The sequence below is a fragment of the Ranitomeya imitator genome, chromosome 10, assembly GCF_032444005.1.
Source record: "Ranitomeya imitator isolate aRanImi1 chromosome 10, aRanImi1.pri, whole genome shotgun sequence".
Classification (NCBI taxonomy): Eukaryota; Metazoa; Chordata; class Amphibia; order Anura; family Dendrobatidae; genus Ranitomeya; species Ranitomeya imitator.
In genome coordinates, this window is record NC_091291.1 from 144,191,415 (window position 1) to 144,211,245 (window position 19,831).

The 19,831-nt window shown below is 53.2% G+C and overlaps 3 protein-coding genes across 8 annotated transcripts in view; 2 read left to right on the plus strand and 1 right to left on the minus strand.

The window, feature by feature from the left end:
- FAM118B (family with sequence similarity 118 member B) overlaps positions 1–1,452 on the plus strand; it is a 48,809-nt gene extending 47,357 nt beyond the window's left edge. For all 6 annotated transcript variants that reach the window (XM_069741617.1, XM_069741618.1, XM_069741619.1 and 3 more), the window contains one exon: positions 511–1,452. In XM_069741617.1, the coding sequence (XP_069597718.1) occupies positions 511–524 (14 nt within the window). In that variant the 3' untranslated portion in view covers positions 525–1,452. The remainder of the gene's footprint in view (positions 1–510) is intronic.
- On the minus strand, positions 1,400–17,167 carry SRPRA (SRP receptor subunit alpha). The gene is made up of 14 exons (XM_069741608.1): positions 16,972–17,167; positions 13,707–13,790; positions 13,372–13,535; positions 13,127–13,281; positions 12,788–12,938; positions 12,553–12,709; positions 11,995–12,116; positions 11,801–11,919; positions 11,593–11,679; positions 9,772–9,944; positions 9,491–9,704; positions 9,178–9,341; positions 8,996–9,094; positions 1,400–2,506 (listed from the first exon to the last, which is right to left on the minus strand). The coding sequence occupies exons 1-14, from the start codon at positions 17,086–17,088 to the stop codon at positions 2,378–2,380; spliced, it is 1,935 nt and encodes a 644-aa protein (XP_069597709.1). The 5' UTR covers positions 17,089–17,167; the 3' UTR covers positions 1,400–2,377.
- Positions 17,168–17,284: 117 nt separating this feature from the next.
- The window catches only part of FOXRED1 (FAD dependent oxidoreductase domain containing 1), a 28,596-nt gene continuing 26,049 nt past the window's right edge, over positions 17,285–19,831 (plus strand). Inside the window, exon 1 of the mRNA XM_069741626.1 lies at positions 17,285–17,514. Within this exon, the coding sequence (XP_069597727.1) occupies positions 17,376–17,514 (139 nt within the window). The 5' untranslated portion in view covers positions 17,285–17,375. The remainder of the gene's footprint in view (positions 17,515–19,831) is intronic.

A 19,831-nucleotide genomic window follows, 5' to 3' on the forward strand; every position in this document is an offset into this window, starting at 1 on the left:
TCCGCTGCACCTAGAAAACGCACTGTGTAATGGCGCAGCCGATGCACATAAGTTATATATTGGTTATCTCTGTCACTAATTGGGGTCAAATGATGCCTAAGGCTACTTTCACACTAGTGTCGGAATCTCCCCGTCGCAATGCGTCGGGCAGAGATTCCGACGCTAGCGTTTAACGCACTGCACAACGGAGGCAGCGGATGCGCCGGAGAAATGTGAGGTGGGGGCGGAGTTCCGGCCGCGCATGCGCGGTTGGAAAAAGCGGTCCGTCAGGAGCAAAAAACGTTACATGTAGCGTTTTTTGCTCCCGACGGTCCGCCAAACACGACGTGTGGCAATCCGTCGCAATGCGTCGTCAATACACACTGGAGTTTTAAGTTACAACTGTATTCTGGGGGGAGGGAGTTGCCTGCAGACTGCCTGGAACAGTGTGGGTCTGTGCGGGGCTGAGGGTCATCCATGAAGGGTCGAGGGTCATCTGTGCAGGATACTGACTCTCGTTCTCTCCTACAGGTAGCAGTAAATGATGCCGCCACTCTCTGTGAGGCCGCTGCAGCACAAGTCTTTCTGGAGGACGAGGTGACGTCAGTATGGAGGACGGGAACATTGGAGCCGACGTGACACCGTGCCGCTCATCAGGCAGTTTGGCGGCAGCTCTATCAGTGTCCAGATGACGCGCACTCCTAGGATTCTCCACGCTGCTGTACAGCGACCTGCACCCATGTCACATCCAGCGTCGAGGATCTCACCTAGTACAGACCACTCTGATGTGCAGACCCCCCACATCTTTCCACGTTGTCATGCACACTCTTCTGGTCAGTACACCTGTACGGTGCTAGTACTTCTCTCAGCTGGGGGTTTGTTACCATGTCTCCCTCCTAGCATTAGCCAGTTGTCATAATGCAGTTACTCGAGTTCTTCTCAGAGGCTGCAACTGGCACAAACCTTCACCTGTGAGGTCCAGAAATGTGAAGCTTCTCACGTCAGAGTTACAGAACTGTATGATCACAATTCCTGTCTGGTCTCTATCATCCGGATCCTCTGTGACCAGTGATGACTGACGGCAGCGCTAAGGATGGCGGACAGTGGTCTGCTCGCTGCTCTGGAGGGGGAGAGACGCCATATTCTTGCCGACACTTCATACGATGTGTTGACAGGCGGCCAAGCTGCAAACTAAATAAATGCATCAGGGGACAGACTGCTGGGTAATGAGAGGCGCCGTGCCGGACCCCCTGAATCTGTGACAGGCGCCGCGCCGGCCCCCCCGAATCTGTGACAGGCGCCGTGCCGGACCCCCTGAATCTGTGACAGGCGCCGCGCCGGACCCCCCGAATCTGTGACAGGCGCCGCGCTGGACCCCCCCGAGGCGGTGACAGGCGCCTGACAATAACACACAGATAGATGGTTTATAATTATGTAAGAAATGTATTCTCTTATAAATTATTTTCGCTCTGATCCATATATTGCACGTGAGCAGAACTTGGTGCCGTGACACGAGGTGCGGACGCCTCCTGCCTGAATGAACATATGGATACGGCCTCCGACAGACAGACGAGCAGGAACCCCGAGATCTGGCCAGCACTATGCGGAGGGGAGCGCCCCCTGGAGGCAGCAGCCTCGCTCTGCACTGAGAACTGCTCTGGAGGCGTCTCGGCGAGTTCTCGGCGCAGTGCTGACAGATGGCGCAGCCCCCGTGAGGGCCGGAGACAAACACTGAGGGGCCCTCCATCCCCATGTAAAGGAAGCAGTCTCTGCATTCCACACGCCCTTCATTACCACAGGATCTCTGCTTGCCATCAGTGAATGTGTCCTGCCCCAATATCTGCATCCAGAGCAGACATCACAAGTCAGTGCTGTTAAGTCCCAGCTGTTATGTTCGGAGTCATCTAGACTAGATCCAGACGTGAGAGCGCTGGTCAGGAAAGTGTGCTAAGCCTCGGAGTGCAGACATTCACTGACAGCAAGCAGAGATCTTGACAAGAAATGATAATACAAGGTACATACGAATGTCATACATGAGATAGGATCGTTTACACGCGCCCGGAGGACCCCTTTAAGGGATTGCAATTGGTTTAGCAGCAATAGAATATAATGATGTGGCGCCATCTGCTGGACACTGAGCATGTGACAGCAGTTAGTCTGGTGAGGACTGATCCCGCCGGGGGGATGGGGCGCACAGCGCCGGTGCCTGCAGTATGGACTGTGCCTGACCTTCCACCTCCGTCCTGGGGATGCCGGATTATTGGAATCATCATGTACGATGTGGCCGGTGTCCTGACCCGGGTCGGCCAAGTCTACAGGGCGAGGATTCAGGCAGCGAGTGTTCACATCAGCAGAGAACATGGCGGATAAGAAACCTGGACTGTGGCGAGCGCAGCGCTCAGGCTTTCATCAGCGCTCCCACCACCGCCTTCACATTCAGGCTGCGCAGGTCGCAGTACGTCTGCCCCGTGCCCACAAACACGATGGGCTGCCCGGTGATGTACGTCATGGAGATGGCAGCGCCCACCTGCGGGAGAGAAGAGACCCCTGGGATCAGTGCACAGGCTGCAGCTGGTTTATCCCCACAATCTCTGCTTGCTGGCAGGAGATCCATCATGGTGGTTTCTAACACTGGCGCCTGTGGCCAGGATGATAACGGAGAAGCCGTCCTCTGTGAGACGGACACGGCGTGAACAGATCCCCAACAGCAAGCAGAGATCCTGACATTGGCGAGGAAACAAAAAGCAGGACACAGAATAACCACTAAGCAGAAGAGAGTGGGGACGAGGATTGTGGGGCAGGATGGCATAGAAGTGGTGCAGCTTGATATAAATGCAGCTCTCGGTGTGACTAGAGATCTGATCAAATAGCAAAAGGCAAAGCACAATTCTGTGCAAATACTAAGTCTGAGTAAGGGTGCAGCTGCCTCTTTAAAAAGTTATCCCCCCTCCAACTTGCTCATTGCTGAGGATCTGGCCACGGAGACCTCCTGAAATCAAGGCTCCAGAAACCTGAGAAAAGGGCTCTGCCACCCATGAGGATTGGAGTGAGCGGCGCGCACTCGACCTCTGCTCTACTCATTGTCTATGGGACTGATGCAAATATCAGAGCAAGCACTATAGACAATGAATGGAAGGAGGGAAGCTGAGCATGTGCCCCGATCCTCACAGAAACAGACTCTGCTCTTGGGATCCTGGGGGGCTTAGTGGGCAAAACCCCAGAAATGAGCAACATATCCCCTAAGGTAGTGGTGGCGAACCTATGGCACGAGTACCAGAGGGCACTAGCACCATCTCCTCAGCACTACTATTACCGCCGCCACCATGCTACTCTGCACGCACGACTTCTCAGCCCATGCGCCATCCCCCATCAGGCTGTGCTAGTGCTGAGGAAATGGAGCACACACAGGTAGCACAGTGCTATATGAAAAGTCCAAGGCAGCAGGGAACAAGCAGAAGAGAGGTATTTATTCTTTTTTCAATGTGGGGCCATTATATACTGCACAGAGCAGCACGTGGGGCCATTGTATACTGCACAGAGCAACACGTGGGCCATTGTATACTGCACGGAGCAACACGTGGGCCATTGTATACTGCACAGAGCAGCACGTGGGCCATTGTATACTGCACGGAGCAACACGTGGGCCATTGTATACTGCACGGAGCAACACGTGGGCCATTGTATACTGCACAGAGCAGCACGTGGGGCCATCGTATACTGCACAGAGTAGCACGTGGGGCCATTATATACTGCAAGGAGCAACACGTGGGGCCATTATATACTGCAAGGAGCAACACATGGGCCATTATATACTGCACAGAGCAACACGTGGGCCATTGTATACTGCACATAGCAGCATGTAGGGCCATTATATACTGCACAGAGCAGCACGGGGGTTTATTATATACTGCACGGAGCAGCACATGGGGCCATTATATACTGCACAGAGCAGCACGTGGGGCCATTATATACTGTACAGAGCAGCACGTGGGGCCATTATATACTGCACAGAGCAGCACGTGGGGCCATTATATACTGCACAGAGCAGCACGTGGGGCCATTGTATACTGCACAGAGCAACACGTGGGCCATTGTATACTGCACGGAGCAACACGTGGGCCATTGTATACTGCACAGAGCAGCACGTGGGGCCATCGTATACTGCACAGAGTAGCACGTGGGGCCATTATATACTGCAAGGAGCAACACGTGGGGCCATTATATACTGCAAGGAGCAACACATGGGCCATTATATACTGCACAGAGCAACACGTGGGCCATTGTATACTGCACAGAGCAGCATGTAGGGCCATTATATACTGCACAGAGCAGCACGGGGGTTTATTATATACTGCACGGAGCAGCACATGGGGCCATTATATACTGCACAGAGCAGCACGTGGGGCCATTATATACTGTACAGAGCAGCACGTGGGGCCATTATATACTGCACAGAGCAGCACGTGGGGCCATTATATACTGCACAGAGCAGCACGTGGGGCCATTGTATACTGCACAGAGCAACACGTGGGCCATTGTATACTGCACGGAGCAACACGTGGGCCATCGTATACTGCACAGAGCAGCACGTGGGGCCATCGTATACTGCACAGAGTAGCACGTGGGGCCATTATATACTGCAAGGAGCAACACGTGGGGCCATTATATACTGCAAGGAGCAACACATGGGCCATTATATACTGCACAGAGCAACACGTGGGCCATTGTATACTGCACAGAGCAGCACGGGGGTTTATTATATACTGCACGGAGCAGCACATGGGGCCATTATATACTGCACAGAGCAGCACGTGGGGCCATTATATACTGCAGAGAGCAGCACGTGGGGCCATTATATACTGCAGAGCAGCACGTGGGGCCATTATATACTGCACAGAGCAGCACGTGGGGCCATTATTTACTCCACAGAGCAGCACGTGGGGCCATTATATACTGCAGAGAGCAGCACGTGGGGCCATTATATACTGCAGAGCAGCACGTGGGGCCATTATATACTGCAGAGAGCAGCACGTGGGGCCATTATATACTGCAGAGAGCAGCACGTGGGGCCATTATATACTGCAGAGAGCAGCACGTGGTGCCATTATATACTGCAGAGAGCAGCACGTGGGGCCATTATATACTGCAGAGCAGCACGTGGGGCCATTATATACTGCAGAGCAGCACGTGGGGCCATTATATACTGCAGAGAGCAGCACGTGGGGCCATTATATACTGCAGAGAGCAGCACGTGGGGCCATTATATACTGCAGAGAGCAGCACGTGGGGCCATAATATACTGCAGAGAGCAGCACGTGGGCCATTATATACTGCAGAGAGCAGCACGTGGGCCATTATATACTGCACGGAGCAGCACGTGGGCCATTATATACTGCAGAGCAGCACGTGGGGCCATTATATACTGCACAGAGCAGCACGTGGTGCCATAATATACTACACAGAGCAGCACGTGGGGCCATTATATACTGCAGAGCAGCACGTGGGGCCATTATATACTGCAGAGCAGCACGTGGGCCATTATATACTGCAGAGAGCAGCACGTGGGCCATTATATACTGCACGGAGCAGCACGTGGGGCCATTATATACTGCAGAGCAGCACGTGGGGCCATCATATACTACACAGAGCAGCACGTGGGGCCATTATATACTGCACAGAGCAGCACATGGGGCCATTATATACTGCAGAGAGCAGCACGTGGGGCCATTATATACTGCAGAGCAGCACGTGGGGCCATAATATACTACACAGAGCAGCACGTGGGGCCATTATATACTGCACAGAGCAGCACGTGGGGCCATAATATACTACACAGAGCAGCACGTGGGCCATTATATACTGCACAGAGCAGCACGTGGGGCCATTATATACTGCACAGAGCAGCACGTGGGGCCATTATATACTGCAGAGAGCAGCACGTGGGGCCATAATATACTGCAGAGAGCAGCACGTGGGCCATTATATACTGCAGAGAGCAGCACGTGGGCCATTATATACTGCACGGAGCAGCACGTGGGCCATTATATACTGCAGAGCAGCACGTGGGGCCATTATATACTGCACAGAGCAGCACGTGGTGCCATAATATACTACACAGAGCAGCACGTGGGGCCATTATATACTGCAGAGCAGCACGTGGGGCCATTATATACTGCAGAGCAGCACGTGGGGCCATTATATACTGCAGAGCAGCACGTGGGGCCATTATATACTGCAGAGCAGCACGTGGGGCCATTATATACTGCAGAGCAGCACGTGGGGCCATCATATACTACACAGAGCAGCACGTGGGGCCATTATATACTGCACAGAGCAGCACATGGGGCCATTATATACTGCAGAGAGCAGCACGTGGGGCCATTATATACTGCAGAGCAGCACGTGGGGCCATTATATACTGCAGAGCAGCACGTGGGGCCATAATATACTACACAGAGCAGCACGTGGGGCCATTATATACTGCAGAGAGCAGCACGTGGGGCCATAATATACTACACAGAGCAGCACGTGGGGCCATTATTTACTCCACAGAGCAGCACGTGGGGCCATTATATACTGCACAGAGCAGCACGTGGGGCCATTATATACTGCAGAGCAGCACGTGGGGCCATTATATACTGCACAGAGCAGCACGTGGTGCCTATAATATTGTATAGAGGAATTTTTGTGCCCATTGTACAGAATATAGGGCTGTGTGGGGAATCATACTGTGATGGGGACACCATTCTTTGCTGGGGGGGTACAGTAGGGTCATCATACTGTGTGTGGAGGAATTCCCTGTGGGGGGATCTTACTGTGTTTGGGGCCCGTTGGCATCATACTTTATTATCTGTATTATTCAGGGTTTTTTATCCTTTGTTATTATATATAATTACTCCATTCGGCCATCTGCTCTTACAGAATATAGATTTCAATATAATTTCAAAGCATCATCGTTTTATTTGATACGTCACAATTGTAGACACTTTTTAACAAATATCAAGGTCGGCCGTGATTTTGGCCAAGCTTTTCATTTTGTCCCTTTGTGTATTTGAGTTTGACCTCCTTGGCTTAAAGGGTTATTGTCATCATGATAGTTACAATTGCAAAGAGGTTGTAAAAACAAAACAATTTTCCATTTTTCTTTTACTTTAGATTAAAAATCCTCTCCATTCTCCGGAACAGACGTCCACTGCAGTCGGTGGTGGGATCTTAGCTTGGAGTGCAGCGCTTACAAGCTCTTTGCTATAGACTCTGTAGTGCGCTGGTGTACGAGTTGTTTTCCTCAGTATTCAGGTTAAATTGCCGTGTTGGCACTGTGCTGTAAATCAGGGGGGTTTGGGCTGCAGTTTGGGCACTCGGTCGCTGCCCTAAGGATTGTGGTCACGGGACATAGAACTAGTGATGGGCAGCGCAGAGTCCAGGAGCTGCCGCCCATCCTCAGGTCTAGGTCCTGATACCTGGCAGCAGTTGCAGGGGCTGCACACTGACAAGGTGCAGCATAAGTGTCTGATAGGCAGCGACTCTACACGTGCCGCTGCCTCCATTTCTACGGGGGTCTGTGCACTTGACAATGTTTGGAGCATCCATAGAAATAATCAGAGATGGACGCACAGTCCGGGCTGCGACCGCAAACGATGAGACCCTGCTCTCCCACTAGAGGTAACTGCTTTTATCAGACAGAACCGTCCCTTTAAAACAATTTAGTTTAGCAAGGAAGCAGCAGATCTCCTGTGTCCGTCACTTGACATCTTCCCCCAGCCAGACAGTAAGGGGCCCCGGTATAAAGAGCCACTGACAGCATAAAGGAGGAAAACTCCGGACAGTACGGGGCCCCAGTGACAGCATGAAGGAGGAAGGCTCCGGACAGTACGGGGCCCCAGTGACAGCATGAAGGAGGAAGGCTCCGGACAGTACGGGGCCCCAGTGACAGCATGAAGGAGGAAGGCTCCGGACAGTACGGGGCCCCAGTGACAGCATGAAGGAGGAAGGCTCCGGACAGTACGGGGCCCCAGTGACAGCATGAAGGAGGAAGGCTCCGGACAGTACGGGGCCCCAGTGACAGCATGAAGGAGGAAGGCTCCGGACAGTACGGGGCCCCAGTGACAGCATGAAGGAGGAATGCTCCGGACAGTACAGGGCCCCAGTGACAGCATGAAGGAGGAAGGCTCCGGACAGTACGGGGCCCCAGTGACAGCATGAAGGAGGAAGGCTCCGGACAGTACAGGGCCCCAGTGACAGCATGAAGGAGGAAGGCTCCGGACAGTACGGGGCCCCAGTGACAGCATGAAGGAGGAAGGCTCCGGACAGTACGGGGCCCCAGTGACAGCATGAAGGAGGAAGGCTCCAGACAGTACGGGGCCCCAGTGACAGCATGAAGGAGGAAGGCTTCAAACAGTACGGGGCCCCAGTGACAGCATGAAGGAGGAAGGCTCCGGACAGTACAGGGCCCCAGTGACAGCATGAAGGAGGAAGGCTCCGGACAGTACGGGGCCCCAGTGACAGCATGAAGGAGGAAGGCTCCGGACAGTACAGGGCCCCAGTGACAGCATGAAGGAGGAAGGCTCCGGACAGTACGGGGCCCCAGTGACAGCATGAAGGAGGAAGGCTCCGGACAGTACGGGGCCCCAGTGACAGCATGAAGGAGGAAGGCTCCAGACAGTACGGGGCCCCAGTGACAGCATGAAGGAGGAAGGCTTCAAACAGTACGGGGCCCCAGTGACAGCATGAAGGAGGAAGGCTCCAGACAGTACGGGGCCCCAGTGACAGCATGAAGGAGGAAGGCTCCGGACAGTACGGGGCCCCAGTGACAGCATGAAGGAGGAAGGCTCCAGAGAGCACGGGGCCCCAGTGACAGCATTAAGGAGGAAGGCTCCAGACAGTACGGGGCCCCAATGACAGCATGAAGGAGGAAGGCTCCAGACAGTACGGGGCTCCAGAGAGCACGGGGCTCCAGACAGTACGGGGCCCCAGTGACAGCATGAAGGAGGTGGCTGCGGGAGGACGTCGGACTTACCTTATCATCAATCGTGTCGAACTTGGTGAGCACGATGCCATCGATGAGCCGCGGCTTCTCGGACAGTGAGTGATCGGCCAGCGCCTTGTTAAACTTCACCTGTGATTATGAAGACGACACATTATCTCCATGAAGCATCTCAGCCCCAGCGCGCACCCAAATCCAGCAATATGTCACCGCACCAGCTGATCCACCGCCTCATTGCCCACCAAGGCTTCCCCGACAAAAAGGACGAGATCAGGCATGTTGACGGCGATGAGCTTGGCCAGCGCGGTCATCAGGGGAGCGTTGTCCTGCATGCGGCCGGCCGTGTCCACCAGCACCACGTCATAACCCTGATTCCGAGCTGCACGAAGACAAAATAATCACAGAGGGTCTCATTCACCAGACAGCGCCGTCCCCCCAGAGCAGATGATCTAAGGAGCGTCACAAGCCTGGACCACCCCTGTATGGAATGAATCCTTCCTGTGCATCTCTCCTGCAGATAGCGCTCACCATAAGCTATGGCCTCCATGGCGATGCCAGCAGCGTCTTTGCCATAGCCCTTCTCATAGAGCTGCACCATGGAGCGGCCATTGTGCTTCTCAGGAGGGTGCAGGGAATTAAGGCGTTTCGTGTGGGTGCGCAGCTGTTCCACCGCCCCGGCGCGGAATGTGTCACACGCCGCAATCAGCACATTATAGCCGTTCTCAATAAGCCAGAAGGAAATCTGCAGAAGAGGTGACATAAGCGAATGTGGGAGAGAAGGAACGACTGGCTATTGCTCACTCACTTACCTTGGCCAAATTGGTGGATTTCCCCACTCCATTCACCCCACAGAAAGTGATGACGTACGGACGACGCGCGCGCTGCGACTCCATCACATCACGCAGCACGTCCACACGGCGCTTTGGCTGCAAGATCTGCACCAGGGACTCCTGTAATGCTTGTTTCACTGCAGACGTCACAGCTGATGGGAGAAATGAGAACAGCGGTGCACAGTGAGCGCAGCTCTGTGGTATAATACAGGATACGTAATGTATGAACAGTGAGCGCAGCTCTGAGGTATAATACAGGATGTAACTCAGGATCAGTAATGTATGTACACAGTGACTGCACCAGCAGAATAGTGAGTGCAGCTCTGGGGTATAATACAGGAGGTAACTAAGGATCAGTAATGTAATGTATGTACACAGTGACTGCACCAGCAGAATAGTGAGTGCAGCTCTGGGGTATAATACAGGATGTAACTCCGGATCAGTAATGTAATGTATGTACACAGTGACTGCACCAGCAGAATAGTGAGTGCAGCTCTGGAGTATAATACAGGATGTAACTCAGGATCAGTAATGTAATATATGTACACAGTGACTGCACCAGCAGAATAGTGAGTGCAGCTCTGGAGTATAATACAGGAGGTAACTCAGGATCAGTAATGTAATGTATGTACACAGTGACTGCACCAGCAGAATAGTGAGTGCAGCTCTGGGGTATAATACAGGATGTAACTCAGGATCAGTAATGTATGTACACAGTGACTGCACCAGCAGAATAGTGAGTGCAGCTCTGGAGTATAATACAGGAGGTAACTCAGGATCAGTAATGTATGTACACAGTGACTGCACCAGCAGAATAGTGAGTGCAGCTCTGGAGTATAATGCAAGATGTAACTCAGGATCAGTAATGTAATGTATGTACACAGTGACTGCACTAGAATAGTGAGTGCAGCTCTGAAGTATAATACAGGATGTAACTCAGGATCAGTAATGTAATGTATGTACACAGTGACCACCACCAGAATAGTGAGTGCAGCCCTGGGGTATAATACAGGATATAACTCAGGATCAGTAATGTAATGTATGTACACAGTGACTGCACCAGCAGAATAGTGAGTGCAGCTCTGGGGTATAATACAGGATGTAACTCAGGATCAGTAATGTATGTACACAGTGACTGCACCAGCAGAATATTAAGAGCAGCCCTGGGGTATAATACAGGATATAACTCAGGATCAGTAATGTAATGTATGTACACAGTGACTGTACCAGCAGAATAGTGAGTGCAGCTCTGGGGTATAATACAGGAGGTAACTCAGGATCTGTAATGTATGTACACAGTGACTGCACCAGCAGAATAGTGAGTGCAGCCCTGGGTTATAATACAGGATATAACTCAGGATCAGTAATGTAATGTATGTACACAGTGACTGCACCAGCAGAATAGTGAGTGCAGCTCTGGAGTATAATGCAGGATGTAACTCAGGATCAGTAATGTAATGAATGTACACAGTGACTGCACCAGCAGAATAGTGAGTGCAGCTCTGGAGTATAATGCAGGATGTAACTCAGGATCAGTAATGTAATGTATGTACACAGTGACTGCACCAGCAAAATAGTGAGTGCAGCTCTGAAGTATAATACAGGATGTAACTCAGGATCAGTAATGTAATGTATGTACACAGTGACTGCACCAGAATAGTGAGTGCAGCTCTGAAGTATAATACAGGAGGTAACTCAGGATCAGTAATGTAATGTATGTACACAGTGACTGCACCAGCAGAATAGTGAGTACAGCTCTGGAGTATAATGTAACAGAGTTGGAATTGATATAGGACTTACTTGAGAAAGTTCCCATGACTTTCCCTTCCAGTCTCTTTGCCACGGACTCGCACAGCTGCACAGCAATTTCCGCTGCTACATTCTTGGCTGCAAGAATAGCAAACATGTAAGAAATTTCTGATCTTTTGCCATTCATGACACCAGGAAAGCTGAGTGTCAGGAGCAGCTGGCCTCCGTTATTCACCGTGTACTTTTATATCAGCCTCACCTATGAGATGATCCTTCATCTTCTCCAGCACTGGCTCCATGTCGTCCATGGTTAGACTTTTAGCCCCAACCAGACCCTTCAACATCCCGAACATCCCTCCAAAGCTGCTCTTCTTGGCACTAGAAGAACCCAATAGCGGTGAGAGCGCAGCACGGACCCACAGCCCTGGCCAGTAGGATAGACAGGTGGGCTACCTGGACCCGTTCACAGATGGAGGAGATTTGGTTTGGACAGTGGGGACATCTTCCTCTTCTTCGCTGCTGCTCTCATACTCCACATCTGGGGGGTTCCCCGACATGAAACCACTGCGAAATCTCTGAAATACACATGACATGAAGACTTTAAGGGAATGTTCCAGGATCCGCCAAACATGGATGGATGCCTTCTTCCAAAAACAGCGCCACACCTGTCTACAGGTTGAATCTGGCATTACACCTCCTATTCACAGAGGTAAACGGTGCAGAAACGTAATCCCACACACAAGCTGTAGATTTTGAAAGAATGCTGTCATGTTTTTCTGATCGTGGGCAAGTCCCTTCACCTGGGTGACCAATACTAATGGCTGCCATTACAGTAACCTTATGGACAAACGACGTGCAACGGTAACAAACCCTCAACTGTAAGAATCAAAACTTTTTCTTATTCTCTGAGATTTCTACTCGTTGACTGAAAGCGCAGATCTTATAAATGATGATTAATAGAAATATAGATTCCTATGTCCAGCAACAGGATACGGTGGTGCCGATTCTTACCAGTGCCTCCAGATCCTCGTCTGGTGCGGCCCCCTCGTCCACGCTGCCGTTGGTGGTGGGTTTGCTGTAGTCTAGCTCTTTGGTGTTGGATGCTCCGAGCTCCCACACCCGTGGCTGCTTTCCTTTTTCCTTCTGAGCCTCCGGTTTTGGAGATTTACTATAAAAAAATGGATAAAACTGTCAGTACTCAGTGACAGGACCCAGCCCCCGGGATCCCTGTGCACCGTGTCCGCACCTGGCCTTGTCCCCGGTCTTCATCTTCTTCTTGAAGAACTCCTCACGCTTCCGCTGCATGGTCTCCTCGGCGCTCAGCTCCTCCTTGTCCCCGGAGGATGGCGGCACACTCACCTTCGGTTTACTAGAAGTGACGGCTTCTGGTGCGATATCTGCAAAACATAGCGGAGCTTGGGAAATGGAGAACAGGCAGAGGAGCCCCCAAGGCTCTATGGACGCCCCTGATGTGTGAGGTCTGTGGGGTCCACACAAGTCCTGGCCCCCACATATCAGCTAGACACCACATAATACACACAAAATCTCCATCCAGGGCACTGCGGGGTTAACTCTCGGCACTCACTCTCTTTCTTAGAAGACTTGCTTTTCTTATGATTTTCCTTCACTTTTTCACCCGGCTTTTCGATCATGGACTTCACCGTCTTCTTGGACTTCTCGGACTGTTTGAAGGTCTTCATGGCGGCAGGGGCTCGAGCTCGGCTACTCTCCTCCGCTGCCCTGTACGGCAGACACAAGTCAGCTCAGGATCACACAACAGTCCCTGGATAATCCATACTGAGGTCGGACTACACCCCGTCACCCACCAACCTGAGAAGAAAGTCAAAATCATCCTGAAAATCGAAAGAGCCGCTTAATAAACCCAGCGTGCCGTTCTGCTGGATCTGATTGCGGTACTTATCCCGGAATTCTTTATGGACGTCATCTATTAACTTGTCCACATACGTTAGCGTTAAAATCTTCTGGTATCCGACCTATGGGGACAGGAAACGGATGTAGAGGTGACACTCAAGGGGTAATGTGACCATACTGCGCAGTCCCATCCCCCACTCCATCCATCATGAGGCTCATGATGAGCAAGGAGGACACAGAACAACATGGGATATGAAGCAGCGCACTGGCCACCGCCGCCGTCCATGTCTTACCACGAACACCAGCTCAAACTGATTGTCCAGCTTGTACTTCAGGGTGAGGGAGTCATGGTTGTAGCAGTTGCTGCCGCCTCGCTCCTACAGAGACAACACAGACAATGATAAGAGTAGTGGTCCACACCCTTCACAAAACGCAGCTCCCAGGTCCGAAGCAGCTGCACAGCACCTGGACAGGACCCCCCAAAAGTGCCAGTCCCCTCCACAGTCTCCATACGACAGACATCCCCCTTGGAGCCTCAGTGACCCCCAGAATATTACGACTCATTTGTCTCCAGGTATCTGATACGTTGTCCTCACTGCTGGAATAAAATCACAGGAGATTCAAGACTGCGGCCATTCCCTCCCTACATCCGAATGTTAGCACAGTCCTCAACCCCCCAAGACCTTACATCACCCCTCCCCCACATCAGGGGCGCAGTAATACAATCATGTCATCTCTGTCCTGAACCTCCCGGACTTTAGGTACCTTCACACTAAACGATATCACTAGCGATCCGTGACGTTGCAGCGTCCTGGCTAGCGATATCGTTCAGTTTGACACGCAGCAGAGATCAGGATCCTGCTGTGATGTCGTTGGTCGGGGCTAGAAGGCCAGAACTTTATTTGGTCGCTGGACTCCCTGCAGACATCGCTGAATCGGCGTGTGTGACACCGATTCAGCGATGTCTTCACTGGTAACCAGGGTAAACATCGGATTACTAAGAGTACAGACCCCAACACCACACGGGAATCACTGCTCCCCCCATCACCTCATTATACCGCGGGAACCACTGCTCCCCCCTCACCTTACACCCCGGGAATCACTGCTCCCCCTCCCGTCACCTCCTTACACCTCGGGAATCACTGCTCCCCCTCCCGTCACCTCAGGAATCACTGCTCTCCCTCCCGTCACCTCCATACACCCAGGAATCACTGCTCTCCCTCCCGTCACCTCAGGAATCACTGCTCTCCCTCCCGTCACCTCCTTACACCTCAGGAATCACTGCTCTCCCTCCCGTCACCTCAGGAATCACTGCTCTCCCTCCCGTCACCTCCTTACACCCAGGAATCACTGCTCTCCCTCCCGTCACCTCAGGAATCACTGCTCTCCCTCCCGTCACCTCAGGAATCACTGCTCCCCCTCCCGTCACCTCCTTACACCCCGGGAATCACTGCTCCCCCTCCCGTCACCTCAGGAATCACTGCTCTCCCTCCCGTCACCTCCTTACACCTCAGGAATCACTGCTCTCCCTCCCGTCACCTCAGGAATCACTGCTCTGCCTCCCGTCACCTCCTTACACCCAGGAATCACTGCTCTCCCTCCCGTCACCTCAGGAATCACTGCTCTCCCTCCCGTCACCTCCTTACACCCAGGAATCACTGCTCTCCCTCCCGTCACCTCAGGAATCACTGCTCTCCCTCCCGTCACCTCAGGAATCACTGCTCTCCCTCCCGTCACCTCCTTACACCCAGGAATCACTGCTCCCCCTCCCGTCACCTCCTTACACCCAGGAATCACTGCTCCCCCTCCAGTCACCTCCTTACACCAAGGGAATCACTGCTCCCCCTCCCGTCACCTCCTTACACCCCAGGAATCACTGCTCCCCCTCCCGTCCCCTCCTTACACCCCAGGAATCACTGTTCCCCCTCCCGTCACCTCCTTACACCCCGGGAATCACTGCTCCCCCTCCCGTCACCTCAGGAATCACTGCTCTCCCTCCCGTCACCTCCATACACCTCAGGAATCACTGCTCTCCCTCCCGTCACCTCAGGAATCACTGCTCTCCCTCCCGTCACCTCCTTACACCCAGGAATCACTGCTCTCCCTCCCGTCACCTCAGGAATCACTGCTCTCCCTCCCGTCACCTCCTTACACCCAGGAATCACTGCTCTCCCTCCCGTCACCTCAGGAATCACTGCTCTCCCTCCCGTCACCTCAGGAATCACTGCTCTCCCTCCCGTCACCTCCTTACACCCAGGAATCACTGCTCCCCCTCCCGTCACCTCCTTACACCCAGGAATCACTGCTCCCCCTCCCGTCACCTCCTTACACCCCAGGAATCACTGCTCCCCCTCCCGTCACCTCCTTACACCCCAGGAATCACTGCTCCCCCTCCCGTCACCCCCTTACACCCCAGGAATCACTGCTCCCCCTCCCGTCACCTCCTTACACCCCAGGAATCACTGCTCCCCCTCCCATCACCTCCTTACACCCCGGGAATCACTGCTCTCCCTCCCGTCACCTCCTTACACCCCGGAATCACTGCTCCCCCTCCCGTCACCTCCTTACACCCAGGAATCACTGCTCTCCCTCCCGTCACCTCCTTACACCCAGGAATCACTGCTCCCCCTCCCGTCACCTCCTTACACCCCGGGAATCACTGCTCCCCCTCCCGTCACCTCCTTACACCCGGGAATCACTGCTCTCCCTCCCGTCACCTCCTTACACCCAGGAATCACTGCTCCCCCTCCCGTCACCTCCTTACACCCAGGAATCACTGCTCCCCCTCCCGTCACCTCCTTACACCCCGGAATCACTGCTCTCCCTCCCGTCACCTCCTTACACCCCGGAATCACTGCTCCCCCTCCCGTCACCTCCTTACACCCAGGAATCACTGCTCTCCCTCCCGTCACCTCCTTACACCCCAGGAATCACTGCTCTCCCTCCCGTCACCTCCTTACACCCAGGAATCACTGCTCCCCCTCCCGTCACCTCCTTACACCCCGGGAATCACTGCTCCCCCTCCCGTCACCTCCTTACACCCCGGGAATCACTGCTCTCCCTCCCGTCACCTCCTTACACCCAGGAATCACTGCTCCCCCTCCCGTCACCTCCTTACACCCAGGAATCACTGCTCTCCCTCCCGTCACCTCCTTACACCCCGGGAATCACTGCTCTCCCTCCCGTCACCTCCTTACACCCCGGAATCACTGCTCTCCCTCCCGTCACCTCCTTACACCCAGGAATCACTGCTCTCCCTCCCGTCACCTCCTTACACCCAGGAATCACTGCTCTCCCTCCCGTCACCTCCTTACACCCCGGGAACCGCTGGAGTTTGGGGTCACCCCCGTCCATACGCCGTGCCCCCCAATACCACAGTCCTGAGGTTTAGGTCGCTGGATGTCACCACTCTCAGATTCTCCGCGCTAAGTCATCAGCCCATCCGCCAACATAGTGACGAGCCCCTCAGAACGTCTTCTCCGGAAGCCCAATGTCCCCTGTGGGCCCCGACAACAGGAGCTCTGACACCTCTGTCCCCGCAGCGCCCCCGGCGGTCACCTGCAGGATGACGGAGCGCAGAAGCGCATTCACTGGGCCGCTGATGGAGCCGCGCACCCCCTGGAAGCACCAGAGCACGATGCCCCCTTTGCTGAAGATTGTGAAGAAGTCCAACATGTTTCTCCGTCCGCGCTGCGCACCGCACGTCACTCACGGCCCCGGGACACGTCAGAGAAACACCGGGATTCGCGTCACTTCCGCTTGTGCCGGAAAAGGCGGGAACTCTGCACTCAGACCGCCGCCATCTTACTACACCCATCACCCGCGCGCTCTCTGGAGTAGACGGTGTCACTGCGCTGCTCTGATTGGCTGTCAGCACGACGCTCCCTGATGATGTCACAGAATGTAAAAAGTTCTCTATCGGCTGTGTGGTCACTCACCAGCACCACAGTCACTGCAGAGCTATGAGTGTGAGCAGGGTGTGCAGGACTGGAGCGCTGCGGCTGCTGAACCGCGGGGGCCCTGCTCTGGGGGCCACAGCAGCGGCACACAGGGGCTTCAGGACATCCACAGCTTTACTGAAGGAGGATGACTTCACCAAAAGTAAGCGACCCCCCACAATGAAGGATATATACAGTGTGAGCGGTGACTGCAGAGACCCCCACAATGAAGGATATATACAGTGTGAGCGGTGACTGCAGCGACCCCCACAATGTAGGATATATACAGTGTGAGCGGTGACTGCAGAGACCCCCACAATGTAGGATATATACAGTGTGAGCGGTGACTGCAGAGACCCCACAGTGTAGGATATATACAGTGTGAGCGGTGACTGCAGAGACCCCACAGTGTAGGATATATACAGTGTGAGCGGTGACTGCAGCGACCCCCACAATGTAGGATATATACAGTGTAATCGGTGACTGCAGAGACCCCCACAATGTAGGATATATACAGTGTGAGCGGTGACTGCAGACCCCCACAATGAAGGATATATACAGTGTGAGCGGTGACTGCAGCGACCCCCACAATGTAGGATATATACAGTGTGAGCGGTGACTGCAGACCCCCACAATGAAGGATATATACAGTGTGAGCGGTGACTGCAGAGACCCCCACAATGTAGGATATATACAGTGTGAGCGGTGACTGCAGCGACCCCCACAATGTAGGATATATACAGTGTGATCGGTGACTGCAGAGACCCCCACAATGAAGGATATATACAGTGTGAGCGGTGACTGCAGCGACCCCCACAATGTAGGATATATACAGTGTGAGCGGTGACTGCAGAGACCCCACAATGTAGGATATATAGAGTGTGAGCGGTGACTGCAGAGACCCCACAGTGTAGGATATATACAGTGTGAGCGGTGACTGCAGCGACCCCCACAATGTAGGATATATACAGTGTGAGCGGTGACTGCAGAGACCCCACAGTGTAGGATATATACAGTGTGAGCGGTGACTGCAGCGACCCCCACAATGTAGGATATATACAGTGTGAGCGGTGACTGCAGAGACCCCACAGTGTAGGATATATACAGTGTGAGCGGTGACTGCAGCGACCCCCACAATGTAGGATATATACAGTGTAATCGGTGACTGCAGAGACCCCCACAATGTAGGATATATACAGTGTGAGCGGTGACTGCAGCGACCCCCACAATGTAGGATATATACAGTGTGAGCGGTGACTGCAGACCCCCACAATGAAGGATATATACAGTGTGAGCGGTGACTGCAGCGACCCCCACAATGTAGGATATATACAGTGTGATCGGTGACTGCAGAGACCCCCACAATGAAGGATATATACAGTGTGAGCGGTGACTGCAGCGACCCCCACAATGTAGGATATATACAGTGTGAGCGGTGACTGCAGAGACCCCACAATGTAGGATATATAGAGTGTGAGCGGTGACTGCAGAGACCCCCACAATGAAGGATATCTACAGTGTGAGAGGTGACTGCAGAGACCCCCACAATGAAGGATATATACAGTGTGATCGGTGACTGCAGAGACCCCCACAATGAAGGATATATACAGTGTGAGCGGTGACTGCAGAGACCCCCACAATGAAGGATATATACAGTGTGAGAGGTGACTGCAGAGACCCCCACAATGTAGGATATATACAGTGTGAGCGGTGACTGCAGACCCCCACAATGTAGGATATATACAGTGTGAGCGGTGACTGCAGAGACCCCCACAATGTAGGATATATACAGTGTGAGCGGTGACTGCAGACCCCCACAATGTAGGATATATACAGTGTGAGCGGTGACTGCAGAGACCCCCACAATGTAGGATATATACAGTGTGAGCGGTGACTGCAGACCCCCACAATGTAGGATATATACAGTGTGAGCGGTGACTGCAGAGACCCCCACAATGTAGGATATATACAGTGTGAGCGGTGACTGCAGAGACCCCCACAATGTAGGATATATACAGTGTGAGCGGTGACTGCAGAGACCCCCACAATGTAGGATATACACAGTGTGAGCGGTGACTGCAGAGACCCCCACAATGTAGGATATATACAGTGTGAGCGGTGACTGCAGAGACCCCCACAATGTAGGATATATACAGTGTGAGTGGTGACTGCCGACCCCCACAATGAAGGATATACACAGTGTGAGCGGTGACTGCAGAGACCCCCACAATGTAGGATATATACAGTGTGAGCGGTGACTGCAGAGACCCCCACAATGTAGGATATATACAGTGTGAGCGGTGACTGCAGAGACCCCCACAATGTAGGATATATACAGTGTGAGCGGTGACTGCAGCGACCCCCACAATGTAGGATATATACAGTGTGAGCGGTGACTGCAGACCCCACAATGTAGGATATATACAGTGTGAGCGGTGACTGCAGACCCCACAATGTAGGATATATACAGTGTGAGCGGT